This window comes from Mya arenaria, chromosome 12 (assembly GCF_026914265.1).
Source record: "Mya arenaria isolate MELC-2E11 chromosome 12, ASM2691426v1".
Taxonomy (NCBI): Eukaryota; Metazoa; Mollusca; class Bivalvia; order Myida; family Myidae; genus Mya; species Mya arenaria.
The window spans coordinates 28,057,490-28,072,339 of NC_069133.1; the positions used below are offsets into that span (position 1 = coordinate 28,057,490).

General features: G+C 34.3%; 1 protein-coding gene across 1 annotated transcript; it reads left to right on the plus strand.

The window, feature by feature from the left end:
- Positions 1-2,548: 2,548 nt before the first annotated feature.
- Positions 2,549-12,270, plus strand: LOC128212075 (mitoferrin-2-like). The gene is made up of 5 exons (XM_052917321.1): positions 2,549-2,853; positions 6,074-6,150; positions 6,465-6,607; positions 7,226-7,282; positions 7,601-12,270. Exons 1-5 carry the CDS (start codon positions 2,716-2,718, stop codon positions 8,158-8,160), a joined length of 975 nt encoding a protein of 324 aa, XP_052773281.1. The 5' UTR covers positions 2,549-2,715; the 3' UTR covers positions 8,161-12,270.
- The last annotated feature ends 2,580 nt before the right edge of the window (positions 12,271-14,850 follow it).

The following is a 14,850-nucleotide window of genomic DNA, read 5'->3' on the forward strand; positions in this document are numbered from 1 at the left end:
TGATATAGATTTGGCATTGCCAGTTCGTCTGTCTTTCTGATGAACGTCCGTCCGGAGCCATTTCTATGTAAATACTGGGCAGAAATAAAATGAAACTTGTGTCAAATGTGTTCACCACTAGTGCGCTGGTACACGCTCAATGTTCATCTGGAACAGTTTAGTAGAGCAAGAGTTATTGCACATTAATTAAAGTCGGGAGGCATAACTATGTAACGTCTGGATAGAATGAAACTTAGTGTGTAAAACCATATTGAGCTGGTGCAGACGCATGGTCAGTAACACAATAGGTTTTGCCCTTTCATGAATGAAATAAGCTAAAATGTGTCCGTCTAGTGCCATTACTTGTAACTTCTGGAGGGAGAATACAACTCGTGTCCAATGATGGGGTCAGTAACACAAGAGTATTTGCCCTTTAACTTATTAAAAGAATGCTCAAGTTTGTCTGTTTGGGACAAAAATTAATCAAACTAAAGTCCAGTGTGTTTGACCATAGTGTGCTACACTAGATTCATTTGGATCAGGTCAGAAACAAAAAAAAATGCCATTTCAGTAATGTAATTAGCCAAAGCCAACGCCAGGACAGATATCAATCAAATATAGATAAAAAAAAAACAAGTTATGAAAAAGGTGTGAAAGATCTTGTGTTGCATAAAGCTCCAATAATATTTTACCAACACTCATAAAACTTTAGGAATGCTGGCAAGATTGGGATATTGTGTGCCTACGCATTTTGTGACATTTCACTCCTTACAAAATCGGGAAAAATCTTCAGGCTGACAGTGACAGGACTTTTTTTGAGTTTAAAATACACATTCAAAACACGTCATTTAACCATTCTTGTGTCCAGGCGGCCTTGTGGGGTTTTCATCACTTCTGCCATATCTCTTGATGAAGCTTGGTTATCATGAGTGAATGTCTCTTTTACTTCTACTGCAGCTGCAGCTCCCACTTTGGTCTATAATGCCAAGACTACCAAAATTATTTCCATGACGGAGATAAAATAGACGCATGTTATTGTATGCTGCGTACTTGTAAGCTAAAGGTAAAATATTAAAAAAAATAATTTAAAACATGTATTTGAAAGAGATACACCCTATCTCATAAGGGGCGTTTCAATAAATATCTTAGACGATTTTAGTCGTAAATTTAAATTATCTTTGTGCAATTCTTTTCTACATATTTTATTTGTGAGAATTTGAAATTATTTTTTTACAGTTAATTAAACAAATTGTTGTGGAAAGAAAATCGATGTGTTGCCATTTGTGATGTTTACAAAGTTTGTATCGTACGATTGTTTTTTTGTAACCCTTTTTGAAACCTTTAAACTTGGTTGCAATGTTTAAAAACAAAACGTTTGACTCGAAATTTGACTGTAGGCTTTTTCAAGTTCAATTTCTTAATTTCATTTCTGACACTCGCTTAATTAGTATTCAATGGAAAATCGTGATCTTACAATATTTAGTCGTACGCTCGTTCATGCAATGAACCTATTAAGGGGTCCATGTTTTCAACGGGCGTACGACATACCATAAGATCGAGATTTTCAGTCAAATTTTATGTCCGTGTTATCAATTTAATAAAAAAAATTAATTGCAAAATTAAATAATCATTTCACACACTGACCAAGCTCTTAGTTTCGAAAAACTCAAAAAGTCAAAACATTAATTAGAAAAAGCGATCGTACTGTACTTGCCTTGATAATATGGCCCCGGCAATGTTTCCTTTAAATACGGCTTTGATTAGCGCATAATCTAGCTTACAGTTTTTGATACCGATGAATATTTGAAGATCTACTGGTGTAATCCCATATTTTGCATGCACATGCAAAATTAAGATTATATAATACAAGTATCAATAGCTTTATTTCCTCCTTAAAGAAGATATAAATGTATATGAGATATAGAGGATAAGTGTTTGTTTCAGAGTAACTTACACTAAATTAAACGATGATCGCAAAATAGTTTACCGAGTGAGCACCAATAGCTTTATTTACTTTTGATGTTCACTATGTGAAATATTTTGCGACGGTTCAATGAAACAAACATTTTTTTTTCTTTTCTTTTTTCATACCCTAGAAAGCATATAAAATGACATTTTATTGTGGTTTTTCAGAAAAGCACACCAATTATAATGTATGGGAAATATACATCATTTTGGAAATGACGTCGTAAAACCTGTGCGCGCTTGTTTTACGTGAGAATAGGCAAAAATTTCAAAACAGTGGAACAGTGGAAAATATCAATTTTCCCTGTTTCAAACAGTAAATATCATTCTTAATTCAGTGATAACTCTTTATTAACCACCGGAAATATAAAAATTATTTCACCACTTGGCGCGTTTTTGTAAACACGAAGTAGAAGAAATAAGCCACCATATTTTTTCTGTCAGAACACGTTTACCATGCATCTAGATGTATGCTAAAAATAACGTAGTGTATTAAATGGTTGTATGTAACCTGTCTACTAAATATTACGCAACAAATCGTGTCTACGGAAACTTACGATCAATTCTCCACCTCTATCATTGGTCAATTTATTGCCGGCTATTCCGCTCCGAAGTAAACGTCAACTAAAATGGCCGCTTATGTGACTTTCCAGGACATGACATCTAAAATCGGGAATTATGGTTTTTAAGCTGAAATATCTACCTGAAAACTGATATATTTTTAATACCTCTTTTAAACGGCCATTGAATCAAACCAACAGCTGCGCTGTAATGTCTTGCACGGTGGAGGAAGAGGAGGATCTGTATGAGAGTCTGCCGCCGTCGACGACCACCGCCACTCACATGTTTGCTGGAGCACTCGCGGGGATCGGGGAACATTGTGTCATGTACCCTTTCGACAGTGTTAAGGTACACCTGTTATTTTTAATGAAATATAACTATGTTTCGACTATATTCTGTGTTTATTGAAAACATATGTTGCATTCATTTTACATGACTCATCCGTCCTCAATCTTGTTCATACCACTTGCTGTCAATCATGTTTTGCAACATGTCATTTGTGTTAAATGTATGGGATGCATCTTCATATCTGATATGAAACATTTCAAAACATACACATAGTTTAATCCAACCCTTACTTTTATAACATGTGACGTCAACAAACACAATAGATCCATTCAGAGAAAAGCATGCTTGACCCTGAAGGGATCCGCTTGCCTTTATATGCAGTAAATTCTCTATCCACACAGAACCCGGGCATTGCTAATTTGCATATTGCCAACCAAGTAAACACACATACTATAAACGTACTTCCGTCTATAACGGTAACGGAATGTTGTACTATGAATGCACATCCGCCGCCTACAGCGGACCGTTACATTATAATGAACGCACATCCGCCGCCTACAGCAGACTGTTACACTATTATGAACGCACATCCGCCTCCTACAGCGGAAAGTTACATCACTTTCCCCTCCCAGAAGACTCGTCCCCTGTCTTGGTCTGGGAAACTCAAGGGTAAGGCAACTCCGTTCCGGCAGTTGTCAATATCCCACCGCTGCCACCATTTGTAACGTACGAGGCCAACAAGCCCAACAACAGATCCTACAGCCGACCATTACATTATTATGAACGCACATCCGCCGCCTACAGCGGACCAATACACTTTGAATTAAGCATTTATACAAAATTTTGAGATATTTTCTATTATTTAATTGGCAAGTAGAAATTTTATTTTGTCACAACATTCTGGTTCCTGGTCCAGAGAGTTTTTCAAGTCCCTCCTGAATGGCATCAGGCTAGTATATAAGCTGGTTAAGAAGGGCAACAAAATCGACCAGTTTCATTGACCTATACATAATGTAAAGTCAGGAGCTCATTGTCTTTTAAAAGTCAAATTATGAACCCCCTAGATCACAAGAACAGTTAAGTTAGTTTTCAGCATGGATTTAGAGCCAAAGATCCACCGACTGATCAAGTCCTGGCTTTATGAACGCCAACAGAGAAGAGTAACCCTTACTGGCCTTACCTCCACAAATTCACCAGTCCTGTATGGAGTCCCTCAAGGAACACTGCTAGGTCCCCTGATGTTTTAACTATATACCAATACATCACCAACAAGGTCTCACTAACAACTAGGATTAAACTATTTGCTGACGACTGTCTTTTGTATAGAGCTATCAACAATGTCAAAGACCAGATACTATTACAACAAGATTTAGATTCACTTGTAGACTGGTCAAACACATGGTTAATGAAATTCAATGCATCAAAGTACCACCCCCTCAAAATTACCAGAAAAAGAAACTATATCAATACCCTGTACTCCATCAGTTACACAACGCTCCAGAGAGTTCTACATCATCAATACCTCGGGGTTGATTTAACATTAAGAAAAGTTAAAAAAATACCCAATAACCTACTGAGGAGACATACTGAAAACAAGAAGTAAAAGAAAAAGCATTTAACTCTCTAGTACGACCACATCTTCAATACTCCTCTTCAGCCTGGGATAATACTTTAAACAGGATATTCAATCCCTTGATTATATCCAATGCAAGGGAGGTTGATTCATTACTGGGAACTGACTCATATGAAGACGGCGTAACCTGTATCTATGCTCAACAACTTGAACTGGCAACCTCTTCAACACAGATGCAAGAATAAGAGATAACCCATTTCCATAAAGCAGTAAACACCCTTTCTCCACTTGAACTACCAGACTACTACTGTTACTCCAACACATTACTATGGTACTAGGTGACATTTAACAAAGACGATATTGAACTCCGGGCTTACTATGAACAATATAAGAACAGCTTCCTGCCTCCAACCATACGAGACTGGAATTCTGTTCCTTGGGGCAGTGAACGGTTTCAACACCACTCTGCAGACGTACACAACCTTAGCAGTACAGACATTTTTTTTAAATTCTGATACTCATCATAGTAAATATGCCACTTTGTATGCCATTTATTGCTTTGATGGCATCACTTGCCTGTGATGCTCTAATGCCCTTGGCAGTACTGTAACAAAGTAGAAGTAAAGACCACTTTTCGCCCTTACTAATTATTTGCGAACCCTGTAAAAGCGTTGTTTAGAAATACCAGTATGTTTGTTTTTCATACAAATGATACTTTGCATTTCATACAAATGATACTTTGTATTAAAAAAAACCCTTCAAAATAATTAAGGAAAACTAATATTTTTCTCTGAAAATTATCTTATTATCAGCAATATTAAAATTGCATTATAAATCTCTAGCGGCAGATTATCGAGTTGTACAACTCCTCAAAATAGGAAATATTTCATAATACTTGTTTAAACAGAGCAACATATTACATTTTATAAAATGTAGAAAGAATCAACATTAGTTATTGTGTTGTTAATATATTTTCTTATAATTATTTATTTGACGTATATTGGCTATACAGATTGTGTGTGTCTAAATAGTTGGCTTTTATTCTATTAAAAAGTTAAAAGTTGAAAGTTTCCCCTGATAATAGCATGATGAAAGGTCATCTCATGGGCACCAGTTGTAAATAAAAGCCTTATGACCTACTTTCACTGTATTGAGTAGTACTCTGCCATTAAAGTACTGCCATTAAACTTTTATTGTCTTACTGCTACACTTGTAAACACTATCTTGAAGGGAAAAAAAACTTATTGATATCTATTATAAATTTAAAACTAAATTATCTCACAATAAAAGAAAAAACAATTTACAATATTTAAATGAACAGAACAAAACTATAATCTTGCAAGAAAAACTTTAAGTCTTATTCTACATGTTCATTTGTTGTTAGCTGTTACCATGATTTTAAATTCACTGTAGTGATAAAATGCCTAAGGAGAGCTTTAAATAATTATTAAATAATTGATGATTCAAATAATATTTTATCATGAATGCAGTAAAAAAAGTACTGAGCTTCAAGCCCTTGCCTAATCTTCCTAGATCCTGATGAATAAATATGTCCAAAGCATGCAGATTTTGCTTACAGGCTTGAGCACATTTTTGTCTCCATGTTGAAATGACATTCATGATTGTAATTGTGAGAATTGTCATTATTTATGCCTTGTATTATGAGTTTAACTATAGATTCAAAATATTGTTGTTGTTTTTTGTCAGACCCGAATGCAGAGCCTGGTACCTGACCCAAGAGCAGACTACAGAGGGGTGGTGGACGCCATGACAACTATCTTCAGGTGGGACACTTCAAGAATAAACATGTATTTTATAATCACTCTGTTTATTAGTTTTGTTCATTTTTTAAAGAAAAAACATTGTGGTACAATGTATTATCATACCCTTGTTGAAGTCAGCTATAATCATACCATGGTTGTAGTGAACTGTTAATATTCATTGTTTTCATCATTGCACAGTCTTCAATCTTGTAAACCATGAGAGGTGATAACCTAAAACTTGGTACAAATGTTCACAATCCTTATATTTGTACATAAATCATTGTTACAGAAGTTTTTCGTTTATGCAAATTTATATGTTTTTTTACCCTATTCAGGTACGAGGGTTTGCGGAACACTACACGAGGTATTGGAGCGATGATTGGTGGGGCGGGACCAGCCCATGCCCTCTACTTTGCCAGCTATGAACACCTTAAGAAGGTGTTTAGCAAGGGACAGGAGGGAAACCATATTGCTCGGGGTACAGAATATTTGTCTCATATAATATTGTAACTGAAACGTCACCAATGTCTGTTGAGATTGACACTGTCAGAAAAATTGGGATGGAACGGCAGTGAATCTTCAACTGTTTTAAATTTTCAGGAAATTTTGAAGGGATAATGATAGGTTGTGTTAGGGGATGTCCCCTCCTTCATATTAGAAAAATATTCCAAATTTGAAGCAAATAGGAGTCCAGTAGTCTGACTCATTAAATATGCTTCAGACTACCTGATTTTGCATCGAGGCACCAGACTCCTTGATATAAGAATCCATAGTTTATAAATTGTGCATCCAATTCTTTGCCATTTTGCATAGACTGGTATATTTTTCTTTATTTATAAAACATCAGCTAGTGTTAAAGTAAAATAAAACATGTTATATCTGCGCAAATGTCAAAGCAGTAATGTCCCTTCAAACTTTGCAGTGATTGAATTTAAGTTAATCTTAATGAGGAACACCACTGATTGGGTTTAGATATCCTGAAGGGATAAATAGGACTTGGAGAAATACTGTTCTCCCAGTAGAAATGTCGGATGATTCTTTCAATGCTATATATATCTTAGAATAAGGATGTTAACTGTTGATATTTGTGTTACAGGTGCTGCAGGATGCGCAGCCACAGTGATACATGACCTGTTCATGAACCCAGCTGACGGTACGCGACACATTCTCGCTTATTCCGGAACATTTCTTTCTTAAGAGTGGAATTGATGCAAGGAATACTAAATATTGTTGATTATCTTTTTAGAATATATGTGAAATGCATAAGATAACAGTCCTCCAAAGTCCTTTCTAAATTTTCTTTTTCTGAATGCCAAGAAATGTACATTCAAATTGATATGTGTTATGCATATATATAGCTCACATTTTCAAATGACAATTTTGTCTTCTTTCATATGCTGCTGATCTCTGCTGATTCCATGGTGTGTAAATCTTACGTCCATAATCCTACAACAATATTGTGTGGTTACAGTGATAAAGCAGAGAATGCAAATATACGGCAGCCAATATAAAACTTGTACAGAGTGTGGACTCAGTGTGTTAAGAACTGAAGGAGCAGTTGCCTTCTATCGCAGTTTCACAACACAGCTCAGTATGAATATCCCATTCCAAATGGTGCATTTTATGACTTATGAATTTGCCCAGGATATATTCAACAAATCACGAGAGTACAACCCTGTGAGTCATGGTGCATCCGGGGCTTTGGCTGGGGCGGCTGCTGCCACAATAACCATGCCACTCGACGTGTGCAAAACTCTGCTGAACACCCAGGAGCACTGTTCTCGGACTAACATTTCATATATTAATGGCATGGGTGCAGCATTTCGAACTGTGTATGAATTCCAGGGCTTCAAGGGATACTTCCGAGGGTTGACGGCTCGTGTGTTTTACCAGATGCCCAGCACGGCTATTTCGTGGTTAATATATGAGTTTTTCAAATCCATATTGAAGACTAAACCATCAGAGGCGGAAGACAGTGGGCATTATTTGACAATAAAATCACTTCAGGCACAGTCTAACAATCCAGACTAAATGGAAACAAAGATCTGCATAATAGCTGTTTATTGCCATATTTAAAACCACCAAATCCAAGCTAGTTTTACTCTTAATATGTTTCAACTCCAGGTTTTGCTTTCAATATGATTACATGTACTAGGGGATGAAGTACCATATTATTTTAGACTTTTTAGTCATTGCATTAATAACAAATATACAAGGAACATTAAGAAATAATAGATAATAATTTTTTGTATACATGTGTTTTTTTTTAAAGTTTTGAACTTAAAAATCTTTGCCAGCAGCCCCAAAAAACAGTTTTTAAAACATTTTTTTTTAATTATAATAAATGTATTTTGCTGTAAATTTAGAAAAGGTAATGCAGCTTTTGAATTTTAATGAAAATGTTTCTGAAAGCTCATCAAAGGAACATTATTAAAAGTAAAACTAGCTGATTGCTTTTCGTGCAGATCCTATTGGTTGAAACAATTAATTTAAAAAGAATATAAATTCAGATAATTTACTTAAGCAAAGTTGTTGATATTTTTTTTAGGGTTTTTCTTCGGAACACGGTTAAAAAAAGTGAAAATGATTTAAAGGCCAAAAAAAAATAAGTTGCCATTTGAAGTAGTTTTATCTACACCGAAATATGCGTCACTATATACTAGCTACACCAGCTGGAGTGAAGATAGCTCTAACACCATCTTGAGTGAAAATTGCTTTAAGCGAAGATTAATCTAACACCAGCTAGAGTGAAGATTGCTATAACACCAGCTAGAGTGAAGATTGCTATAACACCAGCTGGAGTGAAGATTGCTATAACACCAGCTGGAGTGAAGATTGCTATAACACCAGCTAGAGTGAAGATTACTATAACACCAGCTGGAGTGAAGATTACTATAACATCAGCTGGAGTGAAGATTGCTATAACACCAGCTGGAGTGAAGATTACTTTAACACCAGCTAGAGTGAAGATTACTATAACACCAGCTGGAGTGAAGATTACTATAACACCAGCTAGAGTGAAGATTGCTCTGTTAGCCAGAGGACTGCTACAAGCAATTTGATCTGCTCAAAGTGCCCTAGGTGCTTGTTGTTGGGGGATACAAGAATCTGTGTCAGTAGAAGACTGCTGCACGGTGTCTATTTATAGAATATCTGAGTTGTGTGCATGTTTCACGAAAGGAATGTATACATGTGTGAAAATATGGGTTCTGAGTTGTAAATGAGCCAGTTTGAACTAAATGTCAGTAGAAAATGTAATCAAAACAACCTCAAGTGTGTTCATCATGGAAATGGTTGTAAAAAAATGGCTACAAATCATAGTATTAATTCTCTCTTGGGTTGAGATTGGATTTTCAGGACGGAATGTTGATAAATATTTTATGGTTTCAAGATGGTAAATAGGAGCCATTTCGTCCTTGAATTAAAGTTGAATTTTAGTGAGAACCATGATATTGTTTTATTTTAGTTGTTATGTTGTTATATTTTATATTACCCAGCGTGATACAAATTTTACTTCTTATGAAAATATCTGCCGTTATGTCAGATAGAGGACTTCTACATTTCGGTAACAATAAAATGTTTTTGTTCATATTTAGTATGTAATATTCATGATCATTGAATTTGTGTATATATGAAGACCACAGATACTTGGTGATTGCTGGTATTTATAGTGTAGTTCTTATTGGAATCCATTTTTTTAACTTGCTTTTCAGGTTGATGGGTTTTATTTAATTATCGCTTCAAGTACATGCACTTTAAATATGAACTATTGGATTAAATCTAGGTTATTTGCTCTCAAATTCAAGTAGATTTTATCATGCTTGTAATTTAAACCAGTCATAAGACTGCTGACAAAAAATAAGATTGCAGATGTTTATTTTTAAATTAAAAAAAAATGTTTTATGCATTTTTCTTAAACTGTTAGTAATGGTGTTAGCCATAAAACTTTAATTTTAGAACGGAAATATGAAAATCTGCTATCTGATCTTTTGTTAGCAATCTCTTATCATTGGTTTGCAGATATTTATGCAAACATTTGCTCATTCAAAGACAAAAAATAAAAAAAACTTGTAAAAACAGTTAATCTGTGAGTGTGCACAGCTTTAAGTCATAATTTCTAAAAAAAATATGTCCATCAAGTGGTTCTACCAAACTCAGTCTGAGATCAAGTGCTCTATGGCAAAATATAAATGATTAACATTAATTTCTCATTGGTCTTCATATAAGTTCATATGCTAAATCTACATATACACATGAAGGTTATTGTCATTTATCTGTTGGTTTGTGCTCTGTGTTCATTTAGGCTAATGTTAGCAAACTTTTTGATTTTATATCCCTGACATTGTAGTGCTAATGCTGCAAGCAGGGAACCTCAATCTCAAATATTTGCTGCACACGCCTATTATGAGCGTACGGCAATGTCATAATTACCATCCTATTACTTGTAAAGAAAATAATCATTTAAATCCAGAAGAATAATCAATTAATTTGGTGGTTCAAGGGCAATGAAATTGTTAATTAATCTGTTAAAATAGATTTAATTTACATTGTGTGTACTTTTTTAACCATCAATCAGTGAAGACTGCAAAGCAATCTGTATGTTCTGTGTCATCTTTCTGATTGTTGTAATATTAAATTTTTACTTTAAATGATTCTATCTGATTGTATTTGACAATGTAATAACGTAAATCAACTTTTACATCATGATTGGGTAATATTTGATTAATCTAACTTTTGCTCTTTCTTTAATTGGTTATTACGCAAAAATATATCTTCCCATGCTTTCACAGTGATGATGTGGTTTGAATCTTGTCATGCGTTCAAATCCTGTTTGAATGTTACGAAATATTCAAGTACACTGAAGGTCAAATTACAAGTAAGGAAGAGATCATGTTTTACTTGTATCATCTCATTTTGAATGACACATATATATGTAAAAAAAATATTTGAACTTGAACTTGTTTCTGAAGATCTAAGATTTCTGAAGTTCTGACTTTTCATGCAACAGGACCAAGCTCATACAAGATTAGACAGAAATGCATTGAACCAATCATCTCATTGTTATGGTGGAAGTGATGCACATGTTGTATTGATTAATAATAAAGGATGATTGTGATTAGTTTGTACATACACTGTACAGGGGTTTTAAAGTTCAAGATAAATCTTAAAATCAGAATTGAGAGCTTTTAACTTCAGACTCTTGTTTAGTTGTAAAGATTGTGTTGTTTTTCATGGACATTTGCATCGAAAACAGTAGGACATACCTTACCTTGGAATGAATATAAATGACTTTGTAAAATATCAAACTGGCCCTAGCTATATTTCAGGATTAAGAATTATCAGCTGTTAGAGCCCCTGTACATAGTACATATGTTATGTATACATGTGGTATTTATAGTGTAAGGACTTCTGTTAAAGTGTACAATCTGCCCTAGATAATCATCATAAATGTTTATGAATCCTAAGAGATAACTAGTAGTTTAAAGCAGCACTTGCAAAAGTATAAGGATGAAAACATAATATTCACAAAAAAACTTCTGATTTAATTGTTTAAAGCTGTTATTGAGGCAGAGTCTCAGTACAAATTATTTTTGTGTGTCAGGATCTTACTGGGCAGACTAAACATTGTTACATACATCTTTTGTTTTGGTGCATTTTGAAATTTGAGAAGAAAATAGTATTTTTCAACTTTATTCAGCCATGAAAAAGTCATTAATCAGTACATGTACTAGTTTAATTGCATGATGTAAGTTTCTGAATGGTTTTATACATGTGTATATATTTACTATGGAACCATACTTGAGCTGTATACTTCAGATCACACGAACTGTTATAAGAACCAATGTTAACATGTAATATAATACAAGTTTGTTTTACATGATAATGTACAGAGATGGTAGATTTTTTACATTATAATGTTACTGTAACAGATTATGTACAGAGATGATAATGTACGGAGATGGTGTCAAGTTATCCTTAAATGTTGACCATGGTTCCATAGTGATTTATAATTTGTGAAATTTGATTAATTGGGATAGCCAAATAAGTATTGATTGATGATTGTTAATTCTGGATAAACCATTTATTGTTACCTATATATGTCAGAAGAAGACTTCTACATAATAAACAGATAAAACTTTATTTTATTTTATTTTTTAAACGTTTGTCAGTTGACCGGAGTTAAAAAGTGGACTGACTGAATAAACGTCCTCGATATTAAACCATTTTTATCCATTAATTGATATCGTCACCAGAGATTTGAGAATAAAATACTGCTGTTTGCAGAAGGATTTAACATTTCATGGTTTGAAGCATTTGAGGGAGTGCTATTGATCATAACTAATTGAATGGGCAGAGACATTAAATGCGTTAGAATAATGACCGATTAGAAGTGCTCAGAATCAAGTGGATATATTTCAGGTTGTGTGCCTGTTGGTTTTTTTCAACATTTCTGAAGCTAAATTCAAAAAGCCAAAATTTACCTATGTATTTCCAAAGCAATTTCAGTGTTTGGTCTTAGTCATTGTAGAACCAAATACTGATTACAAATAACGATTTCAGACAAAAACCTCGTTTCTTAAGTATAAATGGTTATGAAATGGCTTTAATTTATCATTTCAGCCCAATAACAAACAAAAAGGATAGTATTAGTAACTAGGTTTTTGTCCAAAATGACAAATATATTATTTTAGACCAAACACAGTCAAATTCCTGTCTAGTATCTGGAGGTCACATATCAGGTTGATTTCAAGTTTGCTCTTTTTAAGACTCAAAGAAAGTGCCTGTTTTTCAAAAACTTGTGAGCTGAGTCACTTGAAGGATTCTTGTAACCAAAAAATGATCATCAAAGTAAGAGAACTCGGAGATTATTCGAACTTAAACGATGTCAATTTAAATTTCTCAAATCGGGGTAACTAGTTCTCCCTGCCTACAACCTACTACACCATTTTATTGCCTGTGTACAAGATATAATGGCAGACGGATCTCATGATGTTGGGTGTGTCTATCAACAAAATTCACTCTATATGCTTTCTAATTTAGCATTTTTCTATCCAACCTTAGTGACAATGATAATGGACATATTAATCTCTTGTGCAATGAATGAGTTTCCATTACCACTAGATTTCACTATTGAATCTGAAATTATGACTGTTGAATTGTCAAAATTTACCAATTTCACTTTGACCACTCTCCAAATTAAACATTTGTTATCCAATCTTTATCCCACCGGGCAATAATATTTTAAAGAGCACAATTTCTCGAACTGGTTTGATCAACAGGTAGATCACACTATTCACTACAGTACGTTAAGAGTTACGGACCATGAATTGTCATACAATTTGACCAAATTATCTTGTTCTAATTTTTACTTGGGCAATTCTTATCCAATCTCTTGCAATTCAGTTAACCATGGTAATAGGGATTTTTTGTATTAATAATCAGATCGCATTATTTATTCTAGAGTAATGGCTGGCCCATGAATTTTCAAAACTTGAACAAATTCACTTTCAAAGTCGTTGTCTGCTCTGAAACTTGAATTTAGCGTTTCTTATTCAATGCTAACCAAATATGGTCATAAAGTTGAATAATATATATCAACTTCATTTACGCCTTACGTTCAGGTGTTAAATCAACCCTTTAACCTTTAATTGGCAAAAAGTCAGTTTGTAAGATCCTAAACTCAATTATTCCTTTTACATTCTAAACTTAATTGCAATGTATATAGGCATAATATATTGCATAAGTTTTTTTCCAGCACTGGTCACATGACCGGAAACACACGTCCGGTATGCAAGAATTAAACATTCTCCTTGGTTATATTGGCCATGAATTTAAATTTGACCATGTCTACATGTACTTCATAACGTTAGGTCATCAAGTTCATAGTGAGAAGTCCTATTCCAGTGGTCAAAATTAGCAAAAACTCACAAACTCTACACTGATAAAAGTAAGCCTGGTTGCTCAAATTTTGAATTTCATATAGCAGTGCTTGTCACATATTTTCTATGCCAAATAGTAATAATAATAGAAATAATTCAGGCTTATTCGTCTAAGTCTTAATTTAGATGACTGCTTTTAATAATTGACTATTTTTTATTCATTTTCACTCCCAAATTTAGGACATCCAAGCAGTTGAATTTTAGCACATATATCCATTGTAGTTTAAACAATTTGAAACCCAGAAATGGGGCATATTGTTTGAAGCGTTTGCTGGTCAGTTGACCAACCCTTGCCCAATTGAAAACTAGAGAATGCTTGGGCCCTAGGTCCTCAAATCTTGTAAGAAGGACCTGTAGATGACACCTATCTTGAGGTCAGTAGGTCAAAAGATACAGTTGTGGTGACCTTAAATATAAAAAGCTTGTTTAATTGATACCGTAACTATTCTTGAGCCCAAAGTTCACAAACTTGGTAGGTCATAAGCTGCAGAGGACCCAATTCTTTGTAGTAGGTCAAAGGTCAAGATGACTTAGAACACAAACACCTCGTCTGATTGATGACTAGCGTATGCTTGTGCCTACAGTCATCAAACTTGGAAGAGGTTGGTCATGATCTGCACATGACCCCTACGGATTTTGGGGTCAAGCAGTTAAGGTCACAATAACCGTAAACACAAAAACTTTATCGATCAATATAAAGACTATTGACCTATGGTCCTAAAACTTGATGGTCTTCTTTCAAAATAGGTTTTTAGAGAAACTGCAATGATTAACTACATTA

Coding starts and splice junctions, on each gene's coding strand:
- LOC128212075 (XM_052917321.1), top strand. CDS start 2,716: ATGTCTTGCACGGTGGAGGAAGAGGAGGATCTGTATGAGAGTCTGCCG. Junction 6,151..6,464: donor GCCATGACAACTATCTTCAG/GTGGGACACTTC, acceptor TACCCTATTCAG/GTACGAGGGTTTGCGGAACA. Junction 7,283..7,600: donor GTTCATGAACCCAGCTGACG/GTACGCGACACA, acceptor GTGTGGTTACAG/TGATAAAGCAGAGAATGCAA.